This window comes from Furipterus horrens, unplaced genomic scaffold (assembly GCF_987537825.1).
Source record: "Furipterus horrens unplaced genomic scaffold, mFurHor1.1.pri manual_scaffold_9, whole genome shotgun sequence".
In the NCBI taxonomy this organism is placed as follows: domain Eukaryota; kingdom Metazoa; phylum Chordata; class Mammalia; order Chiroptera; family Furipteridae; genus Furipterus; species Furipterus horrens.
The window spans coordinates 93,740,852-93,762,013 of record NW_028327179.1 but is presented as its reverse complement, the minus strand read 5'-3'; the positions used below and the strand labels follow the sequence as shown (position 1 = coordinate 93,762,013).

At 36.3% G+C, this 21,162-nt stretch overlaps 1 protein-coding gene across 5 annotated transcripts in view; it reads right to left on the bottom strand.

Annotated features, from left to right (window-relative positions):
* The window catches only part of LUC7L2 (LUC7 like 2, pre-mRNA splicing factor), a 68,764-nt gene that overhangs the window by 35,471 nt on the left and 12,131 nt on the right, over positions 1–21,162 (bottom strand). For 2 of the 5 annotated variants that reach the window (XM_090287574.1, XM_090287571.1), the window contains one exon: positions 7,890–7,984. In XM_090287574.1, the coding sequence (XP_090143700.1) occupies positions 7,890–7,984 (95 nt within the window). Of the gene's footprint in view, positions 1–7,889; positions 7,985–9,552; positions 9,624–19,661; positions 19,685–19,854; positions 19,939–21,162 lie in introns of those variants that run through there. The other 3 variants (XM_090287570.1, XM_090287572.1, XM_090287573.1) reach the window with 3 other exon arrangements.

Below are 21,162 nucleotides of genomic sequence, written 5' to 3'. Positions count from 1 at the left end.
CATCTCCATTTTTCCCTGGGTGGGTAAAGAAAAATAAAGCTGTTCTACATTTCATTAATATTTTTTAAATACAGCACGGATGAACCTGAGATTATTATGCACTGTTGGTGGAACGCAGACTTGTGCAGCCACTGTGGAAAACAGTAAGGAGTTTCGTCAAAAAATTAAAAATGCAACTGCCTTTGCACCCAGTGATTCTATTCTCGGAATATACTCCAAGAAGTCCGAAAACTCTAATTTGAAAAAATATATAAAACCCTACATTCATTGCAGTGTTATTTACAATAGCCAAGATCTGGAAGTGACCCAAGTGCCCATCAGTAGATGAGTGGACAAAAAAGCTGTGGTACACTTACACAATGGAGTACTACACAGCTGTAAAAAAGAAGGAACCTTTACCCTTTGCGACAGCACGGATGAACCTGAGATTATTATGCTAGGTGAAATAAGCCAGTCAGGGAAAGACAAGTACCATATGATTTCACTTATATGCGGAACCTAATGAACGAAATAGAAAAAAAAAAGAACGTAGCAGGAAATACTTTGTTATGCATTTCAAACCCTAGACATGAAAAGATATGTACATAAAATTAAAATGAAAGGCCTCACCACACAAAGATCATACCACCTGATTGAGGAGAGGGAGAGAGAGCACGAGAACACATAAACAAGATAAAGTAACAAGTGCCTACACTGTAGGCTCTGGCAATTACATGTAGCCAGCCAGGCGGAATTTAAATCTGTAGAGGAGAAAGGGGGAGGAGGTAAAGGGGTAGGCCAAAATGCGAAGCACACTGGACAAGGAGTAGTGAAACCACAAGGAATAAATCAGTCCAGTTGAAAGAGAGGACCAAAATGATTTCTTCATTCAAGGGAGAGGTAGACTGGACTAAGGGTTTTAGATTTTTGATCATATATACTATAGGAAGCCACCATTCTGTGTGGAAGCAACATACGGTAAGTTCATTCCCACTCAGGAATGACTGGCTTCTTAACATTTAGATCTCTTTAAATATTTCATCAAAATTTTCTCCAACCACCCTGCCAAAGTAGCTGCCTGCCCACTGTCCCAGACTACCTAAATTACCCAGCCATGCTTTTTTGTCATAACTAAAATCACATTATTTCCTTTCACACTTGGTTGTGTATCTCCCATGTTAGAATGTAATAAGCTCCTCCACTAAAGCAGAAACCCATGGGTATTTGTGTCCCCAGCACACCAATGGCACACAAGGAGGTCCTCAGGAAGTACTTAAAGTGAATGAATGAATGAAAGCATGCACGCTGATAGAAGCAATCAGCAGCACTCCCAGAGATATGGAGGGGTGAGGGTGGGGAATCACTTAAAAAATATTTATTGATTTGAGAGAAAGAGAGAGAGACACAGACAGACCTCGATTTGTTGTTCCACTTATTTATGCACGCATTGGTTGATTCTTGTATGTGCCCTGACTGGGGGTCTTACCTGCAACCTTGGCGTACTGGGACAATACTCTAACCAACTGAGCTACCTTGCCATGGCTAAATCACTTCTTGAAAAGCAAGCTTTTGTTAATTTTTACTGTGAATTCTCTTTACTTTCTCTATTCAACCCTCCTTAAACTAACATATCTCGCTCACCTTTCTCTATTTCTTCCTCTGCTTAATTCCAGTATACTTAAATGCCATTACTCCAAATATTATTAAACTAAATACCATAAAGGAGAAAACAAAAACCTAAATTTGGAAAATTTACTAATTACATTATCATTGTACATCAATATATATACCTATATTTTTGATCCTAGAGACCTAAAAAAGTCTATGCGATGATAAATATTCAAGATGTTATTCTATAGCGGTCTAAGTAAACCACCAAATGCTTTCTAAAGTTCCTTTAATGAGTAAGAATCATTAAACTAGAGAGGACTGTACAAGGTCACTTGGTCTTGCCACTTGCACATCAGGGCAGAACTCCTATTTCCAGCTACAGAGAATCTGTGATTTTGCTTGATATCTGTGGTCAATCACCTGTATAATAAAAATACTTGTTTCAAGTTTTCATTTACTACCATGTGTTTGCTCTTCTCGGTGGTCATTGTCTACACCCTCCAAATGATGGATTTATTACTCCACCCTCCCTTTTCAAAGGAAGAGCCTCAGAGAACACACTAGTTTCCTTAGACTTGTTAAAATACAGTTTACAAAACTATACATATCTCTAAAAATAACTGAAGAGCTCAGGGAATACTAATAGGATGATTTCTGATTCTTAGGTAATAAGGACTTATTACAAATCATAAAAATAAATATGACAGTGAAATATGTTAACCAAGTACCAGACTATGAAAAGCAATCTGATTCAACAATGGTTTCCAGAGCTCATTCTATTTGCTACTTTGTATTATTTCAAGTGTCATCTTAATAGGTCCAAGGTTTAAGATTTGTTTTTAAAACTAACAAAACGATAAAAAGGACAATAAATGATTATAAGTGGAATAAGGTAGCTACTTGTAAAATATTAAGTTGGTATGTGGGTACATGAAGTTCATTATACAACTCTTATATAACTGAAATTTTCTATTAAAGAAATTTAGAAAGATTCTTTTTCTAAAGGAATAATAAAATATAAGATAGTGTATTATGGAATAAAAATTTTTAAATTAATTTGTATTTGATTTATCTAGACTATACATCAGCACTACAGTTCATCATATCTACATACATGTATATTTGTATTTAACCATTAATCCAAGTAATGGTCAAATATGCTGACCAACCTCAACTAGAGACGTATAAAATTGTAGAATATATGGTCTTTAAGTCACTTAAAAATATATATATATCACTGCTCTGACTGGTGTGGCTCAGTGGGCTGGGTGTCGTCCAACAAACTGAAAGGTCACCGGGTTCCATTTCTGATCAGGGCACATGCCTAGCAGGTTGCAGGCCAGGCCCCTGGTTAAGGGCATGTGAGAGACAAGTGATTCTTGTTTCTCTTGCGTATCGATGTTTCTCTCCCTTTCTTTCTCCCTCCTTTCCCCTAACAAATACAAAAAATCATTAAAAAAAAAAAAGAATATTCAGAACGACAGAAAAAGGTTATTTCACAAAGCACTGTATCCCAAGATGAACAGTTCAGGGCATTAATGTACCGATTTGCCAACACTGCTCCGAATTATATTCAGGACTTGGTTTTTCAAGTTTAACTGCAGTTTTAATTATTCACTGGGAAACCTTTAATGTGACTCTGATAGCCTAGGCACCAAATGTGATTTTGGTTTAGACTTAGGCAGTCTCTAGAAATGCCTGTAAAAGAAATACTTATTTTTGTAACAGACTGAGAAGAATAAAATGCAAATGTGCTTAATAGAAGAACATAATATACTTTAAAAGCCGAATCTTGTAAAGCCTGGGTTAACTGGCATTTTGCAAATTGAGAAACTCTAGAAATTGGCTGTGACACAGATTAAAAAAAAAAAAAAAAAGCCAGCAATTTGGGCTAATGCTAAAAACACTTATTAAAAAATAGCCCCAAACCAACCATTTCTGAGGAGGAGACAGACTAGTATTCTCACATTTGCACGTGAAACCGCCGCTGTCAGATTTTGGTGAGCAGCCCAATAAAACCAAGATACTCTCCAGCTCCCTATCTGTTAAAAGGTAACACATTTGCCACTAATAATCAATTTTTTAAACCAAAGTTAGTTTTTGAAACATTTATTTATTTAGCATTCTACTTTTTGGTAGATCAATTATTAATTCAACACAACAGAGGGACACTGTCCCAGATGCTGGGGATACAGCACTGAACAAAACAGCGTCCCTGCCCTTATCATGAAACTTACATTCTAGTGGCTGGTTGAGAAAACTGTGCGCAGATTTACTTCTTATCATTTATTCTGCTTCTCCATACCCTCATGGCTCTTTTACATATGTACTATCAAAGACACTTCCAGTTTTAAAGTTCAGGTTTGTATGCACCCAAGTAACTGATTTTAGACCAGGCCTTAAAAGAAAGTTAGAGAAGCAATAAAGGAGTTTCAATTAGTAAAAATTGCACTTCGGATAAAACCCAGAACCTACTGGGACACCATAAAATCAGCTCAGTCAGAATTTTTGACAATAACATCCCAGCCAATCACTTCAAAAAGGCAGATAAAAATTTTACTTTATTCCTGCCCCTAAGTATTTCTCAGGATTGGTTCTTTAAAATGCCTCCAATGTTATTTCGGAAACATCTGTCACTATGCCAGTTAACTGTGTTATCTAAAAAAACACTAACAACAAAAAACATTTTAAAAACTATTTAAATTTAAATTACTGAGATTCCTATGTAGCATAACATACTGTGATTCTTTAACCATGAGCCATCCACCCAGCACAGTTTCTCTGAGCTTTAAATTTTCTCATGTACGAAATGAGGCCTACCGTATGCAAGAAGACATGATGACCTGTCAATGCTAAAACTGTACTGTGATGAAGGCTATATAATAAAATTAGTAGTGGCCATTTCTGAACGTAGGACAGGCACTTTATGAGAGCACACATTTCCATCTCTGCAGATCTTGTTACTATCTCTGCTTTAGATTGTATGCTTTTTGTAAATTATTACTATTACCTTTCTTTTCCACAGATCACTAGGACCCAGACGGAAAGATTTTTAAGCACTTTAATATACTATCTTTCCTCAGGGAAGATATATTCCAGAAATAACGTGTTGTGCGGGGGGGGTGGGGGGGGGTACATCTCTGCTTGGGTTTTTGTTTTGCCTAAATCTGAAAGGGGATGAACAGAACAGAGAGAAACCAAGTGTGCCGAGAGGAGGAAGAAAGTGGAACTGAAACAAAAAAATATTCTAGATGAATAGGGAAATAACCAAAGCCTTTGAAAAACAGTAACTTTCTAGGTTATAAGAAATATTCATGCTTCTTATAAAAATCATAATCCAAAGATATATATTTACATACACACTTATTTTGATCCTTTGCTCTTCCTTTTTTCTCCTCTGAATAATTTATTAGCTAAATAATTAGTTATAACAGAGTACCAGATTAATAAAAGGTAAAATGTTATAGGAGAATTTTCATTACACTGAATTCCAGATATATTCCATATTAAATGTCAGTGAGTACATTTTAGAAATCACACTCTCCATCTCCAAGTGCTTGATATAAAGTTCAACCACTTATAATGGAGCCAGAGAGTACATTTCTATGTATTCTGCTAAATGATATAGAATACTGGTGAGTCATATTCTGCTAGAAGTGACAGGTTTAAAAAATAAGGTCATGAAAACTAAAGGACAACCTTTAGTTTATATAATAAAGAAAAAGCATTATAAAATAAACAGTCGCAATTCAGTTCTTTTCATCCTTTATCTAATCTGTAAAAAAAAGAAAAAGGGATCTTCAAGACCAACAGGTATGAACTGTGCCAAAAAAAGCATTTGTTCTACAGAGACTGATTGCTAAAGAAGTCACAGCGCTATAATTACAAACCACTTGTACATAGGATAAGCTGTTATAAATAGCCCCTTTTAGTAGTAAGGATCATAAGAAAGCCACACTATGGATGGTTTTAAGTTCTCAAGGATACTACTCTATGACAACTCTGGAATTTCACAAAGTCCTATATAGCCTGTCATAAACTTAAAATTCTGAAGGAGGTTCACAACTTCCAAACCCCATCCTTACATACAACAATCTCTTCTCTCTTAGACTGAAAAAAGGAATGTATTTCTTGTCCGAAGTTTCTCTGGCACGTGCCTTTAGAAGGGTTCTCCTTAATAATTGTTTTTCCTATAATCCATGATAATCGTCTTAAGCCTCATCATTAAATTCTCTACCATGAGGAAAATATTATCAATTAAGATAGTATTTTTCTATCATCGATTTAAGAAGCATATTTCAGAGATGTTAAAATCTGAAAAGCTGTGCATCTTATAAATCCAACAGCAAGAATTTTACAAGGAAAGTCCAAGACCGACCACTTATCTTTTTTATTTAACATGATGAAGAACATTCCCTATAAAATAGAAAGCATGATGAAATACGACTACACCTCAGAAAGTTTAAGTCTGGTCCCAGTTTTAATTTAAGTCAACAGAACTGAATGATTTTGCGTAAGTCACCATCATTAAGGCTAATTATGGATCATAGAGCTTACAGAATTGTTTTAAGAAATACACGAGCATAACTACTTTATGTGCATCATAAAATGTAAAGCACAATTGTGATGTCACTATAAAAAAATTTCTTTCAATATTTATTTCCTTTTAGAGAGAGGGAAAGAGAGGGAGGAAAACATCAATGTGTGAGAGATACATCAATCAGTTGCCTCTCACACACCCACAACTGGGGACCTGGCCTGCAACCCAGGCATGTGCCCTGACTGGGAATCGAACCAGCGACCTTTCAGTTAGCAGGCCAACACTTGATCCACTGAGCCACACCAGCCAGGGCTGATACCACATTTTTATTAATGCCATAACTGAAGAATATAGTATGTCAAAGTCTTGTTAGGATTGGTGTTTAAATATTAAAAAAAAAAAAGAAAATTTAAATTATGCTGTTAATTTTGTTCTCAAAATTTAGTTGAAGTGATAATTTAGCCAGTAATAAAATGACTTAAACTGGATTTCTTTTCTTGTCGTATTACACTTAAAAAAAAAATTATATATAGCCCTGGCCAGTGTGGCTCCGTTGAGTGTAGCATCATCCCATAAACTGAAAGGTCACAAGTTCGATTCCTGGTCAGGGCACATGCCTAGGCTGCAGGTACCATCCACTGTAGGGGGGCAGAAGAGAGGCAACTGATTATTTCTCTCCCTCTCTCTCATCCCCTCTCTTCCCTTCTCTCTAAAAGCAGTAGGCATGCCCTAAAGCAAGGAGATATATATATATATATATGTATTTTAATATAGACTTTTTTTTTCATTTTAACATAATATAATTTCAACAGTCTTTCCTATGGGAAAAAAGAGGTGCTTTCTATTTTATATGCCTTGATACCTATCTGTTCGGGGCATTTAACTCTTCCTATCAAGAAGAGACCACACTAAGGGGACTAAATGGTAATGGAAAAAAAATACAATGAAGATTAAATCAAAGAAAGAAGACGAAGAAGAAACCACTCAGACATCTTTTGTAAGGGAATTCATTACTTCTAAAAATCAAAGTCAGAAATCTTTTCTTCATTTCAGTCATTTCTGGCAAATCAGATGCAGATCTCTTGCAGTTCAGGAATCGTTTCAAACAAATCTAAACCAAAGGGAATCAAATCCTTTGTTCCATTTAAATAGGCCCATCATCATGTGGATTATCTTTCAAATTAAAATGATAATACTCTAAGATCAACCAACATCATTAGACACAGAATCTAAATTAAGTGAGCTTTATATATGAGTCAGCAATATAAATGAATTTTAAGTGACAATACTACTTGCAAATTAAGCTGTGTGAATTAAGTATTCATTAATATTTTATCCCAATGATTTCCACCGTAAATGTGCACAAATTTTAACAAAAATCTGTTGTGTTTTGTATGAGTCCCTCTGCTTAACAGTAAAGCAAACTTTTTTATGTCATTTGTAGTATTTCCGAACTAAAAGTGCAAGTGCTATTTAATAACTGTGACTATATTCCAAATAAGAAATGCTTTTTAAAAATTGTTCTGAGGAATGGAAAAATTACAAAGTAAAGCACAGCAATTAATTTTGTGAGGAATCCCATTATTGCAGATTGAAATTGCCAACCTAAATAAATAAGGGATGCAAATCCCTCCTCAACAGCAGTGTTAAAAAAAGAAAAAGAAACATTGCATAATAATTTGACAGGGAATTAAGACTATCAAGTAGTTCATTTTTACAGCATGCCAATAATCAGATAATAGGCTTAATAAATACGTACAGTCCCAGACAGGACATCATGGGGGCAACAGTTGAGAAGGTGACTCTTGCATACTCTGTCATCACTGAATTTGATTCGTTGACGAGTTGTATCTCCTGTAATATAGGAAAATTAGTAACATTCACGGTTAGACAACTGAAAAATGTTTATTTTCTGAAAGCCCTACTATCACTAGCTTTTAATGTGTGGCTATACACACACATTTATAAATCAGCTCAAGAGGGATTAGTTTTTTATATGGTATCTTATAGAAAAACTATTTTAGACAACATGCAGTTGCAGTAGGTGGACTGCACATGTAATTCAAACAAAGTGGGAAAGCAATGCATTCATTCTGTTAAACAAAGTAATTCAGAAAAGCATAGAATTTACAGCAGGAATGGACCGTGATGATTACCGAGTCCAACTCCTTCACATTGCAGATGAGGAAACTGTGGCCTGGAGAGGTTAAGCGGCTTGCAGCAGACCCACTAGGAGAGTTCTACTGGTACACGTTCCCTACTTGACACTAAGCACTGATTTATTTATTTACATTAATTGAAAAACATAAAAAGTAATCTTGCAAACATTGCATACACACTGCGAATCCCCACTGAACCCCAGACGACATTTCTTCCACTATTTTGTTCCAGCTGAAGTGTCTCCCTTTTGCTGCTGGGAGGAGTTAGAGAGGGTAGAATAAACGTGTTTAAGAGAGTACAAACCTGGAAGAAGGACTTACACACCAGTCAAACAAAGGCACATTGCCTAAATGAAAAGTTAACTGTCATGCCTCCAAAGGTCCCACATGTCCAAGTTTTATGTAGCCTAACTAGGTACATTTAAATTCATTCTGTCTTCACATAACACAATACAACTCCTAAGCAACAGAAGCATCCAACCTGCTAATGATGCCTATCTACTAAAAAACGTACAGAGTCTAAGGAAAAAAAAAGTAACTAATAACAAAATATAGATGATAGTTACAAATTTTTTTGCTTAGAATCTCTTTGAGGGGACAAGAAAGCTTTTAACAATGTTATGTAGAGTGATAGCCCTAAAAAAATGTAGGTGTTTTATTTTAGCCTTAAATTGGTATCATCATTGATGAATGAAAACCTACTGGTGAATTACTGAAGCGAGTACTGTTGGTACCAAAGCGGACGGTTAATACTGCCGTCCTCTGCACACATGATACCTGAAGCACTCTGAAAACTTTCACCTAGGAAGTGATCCAATTACTTGAATTAATTTTGGTTTTTCACATGTGAATTACAAAAAAGGTTAAAACTTTACCCCTTTTACATGGTCTTATTTTGAAGAGCTTAACTCAAAGTCAACTAAATATTATCAATTTCAGGTGGGGTAAGATTTTGTTCAAATTGTTTTAACTTGGTTAAAAAGGCTTAGAGAACATTTAGATTTGCAACCAGGGAATATAGATTTTTAAGAACAGTAATTTATAGCTAAAATGATAGCTTCAGAGCAGTTCAACAATAGGTTTTCTCGAGGCTATTTTCTACTTTAAAGTAGGTTATTTTTGACACCACAATTTGGAATAAATCATTTAGTGTTAACGCCTGCTACTATAATAAAGGTTATTTTGATGATCTTTTTTTCCTTTAAACACAACTGCTTTTGTTCCACATTCATTAACACATCTGAAAAGTTAGCAATAACTCACGGCTCGGCGAATGCGGGGCCTTTCTGACACTCCCTTGCAGATTGAAGTAGGCAGGCATAGATACATTGAACCTTTACAAATAAAACAAGGGGCCAGATTGTTCAGTTTGTATAGAATAGACTCTGCCAGCAATTTCAATACAGCATGTAGAAGTACATGTTGATTGTAAAGATCCTTGTATATGAAAACAAAAGTGAACAAAATCAGGGTGTTTGATTTTTTTAAATATCGACTTAACAAGTGTATAACTCTATAGAGAAGAATATGACCAACCATAGGTAAAAGTCCAAGGCTGGAGCTCGGGAAAGTGATGTTCCTTGGGCCAACTGAGGTTTTAAAAAATGTTTTTTTAAACATATATTTCACTTAGACTTTGGTGAGGGCCTTAAGCTCACAGCAGAACAATACTATGATAAGCTAACACCAGAATGGCAATGCTGTATTAGGAGCTTTCTGCTTCCTGGCATTTAAGAAAAAAATAGTTTTATTTAAAGTTTGTACCCAAATTATGCTACAGGTATCTAAGCTTTTCAGTAATGCAGCAGCAGTATTGGTTCAGTGCTCCGTCAGACTGATGGCTCAAGTTTATAAGCCAGGCCTTAGAATAAAATCAAGATTTACAGAAGTTTTACCAATCAAACATTTCATTAAGTAGGGCAACCGCTTTTGATTCAAAAATCACAACATTAAATCTAATATTAAGACATATGTGCCCTGAAGACACAGCTGTCAGATAAAAAAAAATATGAACAATTTTGAAATACAAATTTAGCAAACATCCCTGGTGAGCTTTAAAAGAAATCAGTTTCTATAAACACCAAAGAGTATTTAAAACGTCTCCTTGCTGCACATAAGTGGTTGCTCTATATACATTTGATAACTGTAGTAAACACAATAAATACAGCTATCAAAAAATCAGCATATACATTAAAAAACATTTAAAACAATGAAACAATAAAACTCTTAATAATTTGAGATACAGAAATACCCTGAGAGGAACTAGCAATTGAGAATCCGTTTATTGGTATTTTTTTAAAGTTTTACTTAAGAGACCTGAACATTTTAAAGTAATTTGGTTACACTACCATGTCTACATAGTATTTAATAAATTTGGACTTATGCCATAAAAGTATAATTTAGCTAAACCAAAAAAACATTTTAAAATAAAAATACCAGTAATTTTGGCTTCTGTCAAGATATCTGGCCCAAACCATGTTTTTCGAAACTAGGTAAAACAACGTCCATTAAAGAAAAGGGGGGGACAGGTGGGGAGGGAGGACTATAATCACTAGGGAACAAATAAGAACCAAATCTCCTTATAATACAAAGAATTACTTTATACAGTCAATGTAGTTTATCTTTGGATTTTCTGGGCATATCTTCATATAAAATTAATCTAAGTTAAGAAAAACCAATTGCCCTGTTACACTAACATGGGATCAAAATCACAGAATCAAGCCTGTTAGTGGGCACACCCTCTGCGGGTTACAAAGAGGCAGAGAAGACAATCTCTCTACCCCCATGGCTGTGCTAGAGAAATAGGACATTCAAATGAACTAGGAAGGAATTGATCCAAGTGCCAAATGGATCTAAGGAATTCTAAGACTGCAACGACCACCAAGGACTGGAGAGGTTAGAAAAGGCTTCAAGTAGAAACCAGAATTTTAAGGAAAGATAGGACTTTAGACCAAAGGAATAAAGAGAAAAGAATATTCCAAACTGGAGTAGTATCTTTGACAAAGCTTACAGAGGCAGGAAGCTTTGGGCAACAGTAATTAAATTATATTTGGCTTTGGCAAATGGCTTCATGTACAGGAATAGCAAAGTTGGGGCTAGAATATTTGGGGGGCAAAACCTGATTTCTTAAGTAATGTTTTCATTTTTTTCTTCCATCCAGATTTTTAGTGTGTAAACAAGTAGAAAAGAAGAGAAAAGAAACAGAAAGAAAGAAAAAAAGTTTACAAACAGCCCTGGCCGGGTAGCTCAGTTAGTTAAGAGCGTCATCCCGATAGCAAAGGTTGCAGGTTCAATCCCTGGTCAGGGCACATAGAAGAATCAACCAAAGATTGCATAAATAAGTGGAACAACAAATCAATGTCGGTGTCTCTCTCAAATCAATTCAAAATTTTTTTAAAATAAAGAAACAAACAATAAAAACCTTTTTTAAGTAATGGGGCCGAGATTAGGCCAAATTATCTGCATTAACAACAAAGTGTCCTACCCATAAAAATATAGATGTCTCTCTGCCTTATAGCCTCCATAATAATTCACTAGATTTTGGATATAACTGCAATGTCAAGTTTTTGGAATTAGAAACTTGATTTAGAACTGTAGCAGGCAGTGTTCTTCATTTAAATTAAGTCACTTTAGAGTAACAACTCTCTTAACCTCTATCTTTTTGCTCAAGCCCTTCATGAGTTTCATACATTATAACCTATATTTGGGAACACCTGAGTCACAGGTGTACAATAAAAATTGGAATACATATTTTTCCTCTCGAGGTCTTTCAGCAACGTGACGGACCCTAAGGTGGTACTGAGGCAGTTTCACTCAGGGAATATGAGACTCTAAAAAGAAGGGTCCTGTCCAAACTGTATTCAAATACTGCTCTTCTCCAAATCCCCTAAGTCTACTGAGGGAAAAGCAAGCACACTGTAAATCCCAACACTGCCATTTTATGGTCCTGCCTTTTCTGAAACTGACTTGACTTGTAGTAGCAACACTTAAACCTTAGCCTAGATGATATCTGACATCATTTTACATGGTGCATGCTATCTTCCCCCAAATCCACCCCCAACCCTCCAGTGCCACCCACTTCCTCCCTCCCATACAAACAATTCAAGTCAACTTTCACAGATTTAGGTGCTATTTTAAAAACAAACATCAAAATTTTACTTTACCCATTCTCTCCGATGCTCCCTGTATTTTTTTAAGCTGTGAGTGGATGACCATGCTATGTGATCAACAACTGTGAAGGCTAAGCAAAAGTGAACTGAGTTTAGTATTTTAATTTCAAAAGAACCTTAAAGTTTGTAATACTTGACATACATAATGGTATGCAGAACCCTTATTTTACTGCATATTATCAGGCATTAATGGCAAGCAATTCATAAAAACAACTAATTAGTATTTCTTTTGTACAGAATTAGCTTAGAGCTTAACTTAGGGAAAACAGAGAGGAGAAAATCCAACAGCACACAAAGCAAACAGAAGTAATCCCTCGGTTCTCAATGGGGGAATGCCCTGACACAGTCTCCAATGCGACAATCAACGCTCTCCCCACATGTACACTTGCTAGGGGCCACATATCACTACTGGCTTGAGATAGGACAGGTACATTCCCTCGAAAATAAAATCCATACCCCTTCAGTGAAAGGAAAGCCAGAGCTAGAAAGAGGTATATAACTGACACTTAAAGCTTCTCATATCCCCATGCTCTTGATTCCTCAAATGTAAAGAAATGTTCCACCTTCACATTACCATTTCTTACAATATAAGCGCTGAGCCCACATAATAAGGTGGGAACTGTATAAAGAGCTATGACCAACTTCTAGTCTAGTACACGGCAGGGTACTAGTAAACCCTTATGTCTTCATGTGGAACTGAGGTAAAAGCAGGTAACTACTACTGCACAGTGACTATTATACTAAAGAACCAATGTGATCACTTTTACACCCTCCTCAAATTTTCTCACCAACTCTACTAACTTATCCTACCTACCTTTGTTGTTTCTTTAGATTTCAGTCTAAAACTCACCTATAAGAACCCTTTTGTAATTAACCTTTTGCAAAATCACCCCATGTTCCCTTGTTAATATACTTAGCTTAGTTTACTGCATATTTATATAAAGTATACAATTCATTTATAAAATAACTCACTATCATGTCTTAACTTAAAAAGATTATAAATGCTTTGAAAACATTCACATGTGGAAATTTTCAGGAATATATTTATTACATAAGAAAAGGAAAGGAAAGGAAAGTGTACTCAGCCAAAAATGGCAGTAGGAAAAACCAGTTAGGGCATTTTTCCCTTCCAAATGTAATAGCAAGTCACTTCTTCCTAACAGAACTTATAATCATACTGAGTAGTAGCAGCCACTTTTCCTTCCCCTAGAAAAAGCAAAAATAAGGGTACTATACAGTTCAGAAAGGCTATCCCTCTTAATACTTTTATGTGGTACTATAGGTTTATAATTACAAACCGGTACAAATAACACCCTCATCACAATCCCTATGACAAGCCCAACAATTTTAAAATGCAATGTCCACTGCAGAAGAAATTTCCAGAACAAGTTTATTCTTGCTAAATATGATCAGAGATTAATAGTGTTCAAATAATTTTTTTTATCTACCAGCTTACTTGCATATGAAAATCCAAATAACAAAATTATAAGGAATGAGGCTGGGAAACAGCCTTGTTAGCAGGAGAGCGAGCTTATATGGTCTTTCAGAGCTAGCAGCATGGTAATGGAAATATGAGAACAAAAATACTAAAGCAGCTACAGTCCAAGGACTCTATTCCACCACTTGCCACCTTATCTTTTCTCATTATACAAGCATAGAGTCTTGGCCACTGGAAGGGGTTAATGCCATCAAACTTCTGGGAGGATACATGCTTTAGGAAATCTATCTACATATTTCTCCTCTTAGATTTAAGAATATATTAGAAAAGTGCGAGTAAATAGTTTCCTAAAAATTAAGTTCTAAAAGTGGATTATATAGAATTTGTTTTACGGATACATGCCATAAAGTGAGTCATTAAAAAGCTGCAGCCTCCCTGGCTGGTGTGGCTCAGTGGATTGAGCTCCAGCCTGAGAACCAATGGGTTGCCGGTTTGATTCCCAGTCAGGGTACATGCCTGGGTGGTGGACTAGGTCCCCCAGTTGGGGGTGTGGGAGAGGCAGCCACACATTGATGTTTCTCTCCCTCTTTTTCACCCTCCCTTCCCCTTTCTAAAAATAAATAAATAAAATCTTTTTTTAAAAAAAAAAGTGCAGCCTGCCCTGGCTGGTGTGGCTCAGCTGGTTGGAGCATTGTCCCATAACCGAAAGGCTGCGGGTTCGATTCCCAGTCAAGGCACATACTGGTTGAGGTTTGATCCCCAGTCTGGATGCATATAGGAGGCAACCAATCAATGTTTCTCTCTCACATAGCTGTTTCTCTCTCTTCCTTCCATTCTCTCAAAGAGCAATGAAAAAAAAAAACCTCAGGTGAGGATTTAAAAATCAAAAGCTGCAGCCTGCTAAATTTATATTTTGATACTTACTTGCAGAACTGCAATTCTGATTTAGCAACACTCCTACACTGGATTCCTGGTACCTTCTATCATGCAGAACTTCTCTATATATACAAAATTAGAAGTAGTGAAAGCAATTTCTTGCTATGAAGAAATAGCTGAAAAGAACCAAAGAAAAAGCAACTGGCTGATTTATCTATTAAAAAGACAAGTTCTCATTGGTTGATGATAGCTATAAAAGCTAAGCAGAGCCTCCCCAAATCTAAAACCAATGATGAACAGAAATAAAAAGGGAAAAGCAATGAAAATATCAAGACAGGAACTTAAGGATAAAGGAAGTTGAAATGAAAAACAGAGGTCATGAAGGAGACTGGGCCTTACGACTACTGAAACAACACAGCAAAAACAATGTGTTGAATGTACCACCAAATACATTCCTCAAATTAAGTATTACAAATGAAGACCCTTATGTTCCCCTACATGGTCCCCTACACTGTGTAGGGGAAAAGACATGAAATAACATTTGTTCATTTTTATAGGTATCTGATTGTCTTTGTATTTTTTAAACACCTCTTTTTCAAAATCGGACACTGACAATCAGTATCACAGAATTCATTGCTTCATTAGTAAATCCTTCACTCCCTACTAGACTTTCAGTCCCTCTAGGATTAGAGACCTATGTCACTACTTTATTGTAGAGTCAAAGACAACAGAAACAAATATGTCTATAATCTCTAAAAAAGGAAAGGAAGAAACAACTAAAGCAAACTCAGCAAGCTGGGAATATTCAGGAAAGTTAAGATTCTCTTCCTATAGGCAATGATACAGAAGATCATGTCTGGGGAAGAATTTCCTCTAATACTAAGAGGCAAGTTAAACTTAACACAGGAACTCCTCTAAGTACAAGTACATGTTTCCTAGACACTGCGGCGGACCACCTGTTCTCCTAGTAAGCATGCCCTGCTGCTCCGTCTATAATGTAAAATCACAGCCACTTCCCCGACCCCAGGCTCTAGTCCAGGGGTTATTTTGATAAGCAGCTTTTCCCATAACCAGGCACCCTTTCAGTCTCACTATGGAAGGGTTGGTGAAATCCTCCAGAAGTGCTGACCACCACACCAAAGCACTAAAGGAGATGTGAGAAATCAAGCTAGGGGGGAATTTCTCCAGAGAAGTCCAGACGGATGTCTCTGGGCACTCCTAAACTTCCCCCTCTCACAGGTGTGTTTCTGACCAGTCATTTCTACATAGGAGCTTTAGTTTGTACAGTTCAAGCAAATTTCCTTTCACATGAATGACCAGAACAGTGTTTTTCAAGTATGAGATTTGTCCAAAGGATGATTTTAGGTGTTATCTGGTTTCACCAACATGACGTTTTAAACATCACTCAGTCACTTAGTGGTGATAATTTATTATGACTAAATCAAGGGGAAAAAAGCTTCCATGGGCACTTAGTATGTGTTTAATACATCAAATTCTAATTTTTAGCATAGGGTAAGGGACAACAGAGTCGTTACCTTTTATAACACCGTGTAGTTTTCAATGTATTTATTTTTCTGAGGACATAAACTTTAAAATTGACAAATTTTTTAGAAAGTGAGTTGACATACAGAAAAAATATTAAACAAACAGAAAAACAGGGTTAGATAGTAAAGATATTATGTGTGACTAACATTTGAGAAACATTGATCTAGGACAAGGTTTCTCAAACTTGTAATGTGTATTGGCCATGTGAAAAGCTTCTTAAAATGAAGATTGCTGGCCCCACCCCCAGAATTTCCATAGGTCTGGGGAGGGTCCAAGAATTTATGTTTTTAACAAGTGCCTGGGTGACGCTAAGGTTGCTGGTCTGATGATCGCACTTTGAGAACCCCTGATTAGAACAGTAATCAACAAAGCTTTCTCTTAAAGAGCCCGATAAAAATTTTAAACTTGCCAGTCATCATGTCTGTTGCAACCTCTCACCTCTGCTGTTGCAAGACAAAGCAGCCACAGACATTATGTACACAAATGGACATGGCTGTATTCCAATAAAACTTTCTTTACAAAAAAACAGGTGGGCCATAGTGCCAGCCCTCATCTAAAACATACCGTCAAGTATAAACTAAAAGCTGGAGAGAATACAGAGGTAGCCGAACTGCTAGGTATAGTATAGATATCCAACCTATTTTATTGAAAGGCAAAGCTTTGGAAAACTTAACTCTGAAAGAGAAAACAGGTCTGCAGAAAACTGAGGTCTCAAGAAGATAAAAACAAAACAATTTACCACACATTCAGGAGTCATGACAAAAGACTCAGCAAGGGCAGCTGGTTAATTCTTTTCATGCTGAATCACAAAAGTCAAACATCACTGCAGATGGTTCACAATTCAGGATGTATGGATCAGTATCTAGAGTGTGTTTTTTGTTTTTATTTTTTAGAAAACAAAATACAGACCCTCTTTTCTAGCCCATGTTAAATGACAAAATATGACACTCAGTTAGCTGACTGATCCACATGTTATGTTCTAATGGCTCTGACTTTTCAAAGTCATAAGTTATTCAGTTAAAACAAAAACACTACATCTACAGCCAGTTTCAGAGTTTTTACAAACTACTTTTCTCTGTAGCCTCAATAACCTTACAAAATTGATGAGTTCACCTATTTTGGCCTTGCCTTCCAATTTCTACCCTAGTGCTGGTAGTGCCTGAGACCTTAAACCAGAAAAACAGAATGACTTTTCTGCAGGTACTGAATCCACAAGACGCCTATCAGAAACTCAGCCCTCTCTCTTGCTCCCTTATTCTTTCTCCAGCAAAATGTTCCGACTTTTTTCATCTTCTCGGTCTACAGGTTCTTAGCAGACTAAGTTGGGTAGTAGATTCGTTTATGCCCTTCTACACTAACAGCCCTGGGCTTTTAGGATTCAGTCCATTTCAAGCACCTTTCTGGAATTATGTTCTTGAGGAGCATCTGCCTATCTCTGCAACCCCACTGCTTGCCTGAACCCTCAGCAACTTCAAGCTTTACTTCTTGTACGAAACACCTGGTACTGAACACTATCTGACTCACTAGACCTAACCCTGATCCATGACACCTACTTGCCCTTGAATTCCTGTCAGCCATCTTGCACGTGCAGTTCACCACCATTCATGCTTATGTAACATTTTCCCCAAAACAAATCAAAGCATTTACTTGTTGCTTATAGAGATTATGCAGTGCTAAACAAAGTGACTTTTCTTTGGTTTCAATTTTCTTTTTTTAACTGAAGTAAAAGAATGTCTCAAAAATCATAAGGCTTTCTTGAGGGGAGCTAAACAACTGTAAAGAACCCAACAACAATGCAGGGTTATATGAGGTGATATTACTGTTTTCTGGGATGTTCTGTAGGTAGAAATATTATTCAGAGTTCAAAATGCAAAATGAGTTAACAGTTTTATTTTTTAATGGATTCAATATGTGGGTGTCAACAAGGCTTTCAGTATTCTGATATGCCTGGACCTCTGATTAAGTCAAATATTTACTAAAACTGTTTAACCATTTTATGTTTAACTACTGTTCAACCCTATGTTTGCTAAAATTTCTCATACTATTAAAGAATTTACAAGCTCTGGAGTAAGAAATAACCCATTATTATTTTTTTTAAAAAAGTGCTTGTATATTAAAGGCTATGCCTCCTTCACTTAAAATGAACAATTCAAGTGGAATAAAGAATGGCTTACAACTGACCAAGAAATAAATATGGTTCATTATGTTAATGAAAAAAAATAAAAGAAAATGCTGTCAATGTTGATGACAAGGAACACAAATTACAGTAAAGATAATTTTATGAAAAAAATACTACTTTGATCTTTGATTAAATAATTTGTTTTGCAGAAAGGCATCAATGTCATACTGTCCTATAGGTTCAGCAGTTATGTATCACTGACTTATATTAGGAACAAGTAAATGATTTTCTGAACCGTATTTTCCTATGTAGCTCCTAGGATGAGTATCCTTTTAATTTTACATCTTATAAACTACAACTATTGTACTATATAACCGGTCAACAGAAGTATTAAATTCTAATTAATGTATTAACTGCAGAAGTACAGAATTATGCATAGGAAGATGACCATCAAAAAATAGCTAAAATTACCTATAAGCTTTCCTGTGCCCCAAACACCCCCTAACCATAATGGACAACTAATGATGTTATATATGAAATTCTATTAGTCTACTGGTTATTTTTGAAGGCAGATTTTCATTCCTGGGCTATTTTAACCTTTCAGAGATGGTCTCTGAACCCATTTAAAGGTTACAGAGATTAGGAGACATGAAATCCTCAAAACTACATTCTGTAACTTCCCTAGTTTCTAAACACAGAATGTAATCTAAATTCACACCTTCAATTTTGTTTAATTTCTATCCCTGCATCCTGCCAGGCCTATCTGGGATCAAAACCAGAGACTTAATCATAACCAAATTGTATTTGTTGGCAAAAGGGCCTTAGCTAAGGGACATCCCTGCAATTAATCCACCTCAGCACAAATGATAACCCAGCTCAGCACAAATGCCCAGTCCAAGCATCACACAGGCTAGTCTCAAACTGCTGCTCGGATTTTCCTGGGCTGTTTTCCTGCTGCCTGCTTGCAAATGGAATAGTTTAGGTAGAACAAATTATCCCTCTCCCTTCTTTCAATTCTAACTACTAAAATAAAAATATTTATAAAATGTAACATATCTTACATTTCAGATAAAATGATGCTGATTTATATCTACGATGGTTCCTCCCTTCTAAAAATGTTAAATATATTTTCCAAGCTTTCTGGAGTGTAACACAGGAAGTTGTTTGGTTTCCCATTTAACAAATCACAGATTGAACTTGAGGTAAAAAACGTTAAGTGACTTACCCAAGGTTACAATTAGAGGTACAGCTGGGGCTAGAAACCAGGTCTCCTGAGTCTCAGCCCAGTGCTCTTTTCCTTAGCCCATGATGCCTTATCAGAAAAATCCAAATACAGTCAGACCCCCAGTTACATGGGTATGAGTTACACTGATTCACATATACAAACTTTATATAGTGTGACCAATGTTTCAACTCACGCGGTACCCTGCTTCCATTTATGCAGTATGCCAGGCATCGGCACGATTTTCAGTGGCACACAGGCGGTTGCCACCACCAGGGCCCTAGGCAAAATTGCAAAGAAGGCAAAGTTTGTCTTTGGCCCTCCCACTTCCCTTACACATTCCTCTCCCACCTCACGGTCATCCCCCTGCCCAGCCTCCCAACGCCATCATGCTGCCCTCTGGTTGTCCAAAGCCGCCACTGTCACCACTCACCCACGACTGTCCTTTCTGGAAGTGCCCAGTGGGGAAAAAAAATTACCTCTCAAGAGGGGGCAAAAGGGTGGGAGGAGAATAGGGACAACTACAATAGTCTTAATTTAAAAAAAAAAAAAAAATTACCTCTCCATTTCCCTGCCACTAAAATTCCTATCCCTGAGAATTTCAGTGAAGTTTAGATAATCTAAATAACTGATTTAAGTAATTCAAAATAAGGTACATTTAACAGACTTAAATCTCCAAGAAGTTTAAAAAGCAACTAATTAAATCTCTGATTTTTGGGAAGGGGAGGTGCAGTTTACTCAGTGCCCTGGACCTCCTGTGCCACTTTAGATTCCCTTACAGATAGGACACTAAGGGTTGGTGCGTTATTACCACCTTGAGTCCCACTATCCTAGAAGTCAGTGGTTGCTTTATATAGTTAGTCTCCAGTATTAAAAAAAATTTTTTAATTGGGCAGAACTACCTTAAATACCTCCTCCCTACCTTTTCCATCTCTCTGACCTCTTGAATTCCCAATTCCACCTTAGTGTCAAACAAAACCAACAGCAGTCCCTATAGCTGTTCCTGTGTCCAATACAAAGCTTCCCATTATATGCTTTCAAATTACATGGTATTACTGAGGAACTATCCATGTTCCCCTACCCCTGGATAACTTGAAATTGACTATAGTCTAATCAAGAACAATCCTAATGATTTAAAGGTCCTCAATCATAAAATGAAATATATAAATTCATTCAACTATCTAGTATCCAGTAATAGGGGAAAAATGTTCTGATTAATATCTTGTGCAAATAAAAGAACTTATGTATCTAAAAAAAAACATTCTTTTCCTTGAAAGTAGTTATGTTTCTTACTTCTAGCCCAACACAGCAATGAAAATCCAGTCATTTCAGCTAAATAATATTGTGGACTCTTAAACATGAACTCATTCATAAATCCTCTTAGTCTGGAGGCAAAAAAATAAAATAAAAATAAATCCAGTAATAGACACAAAAATTATAAATCTGTATATGAAACAGAATGGATTTTAAGAAATCCATGTTTCTGCTGACTAAATACAGGAAT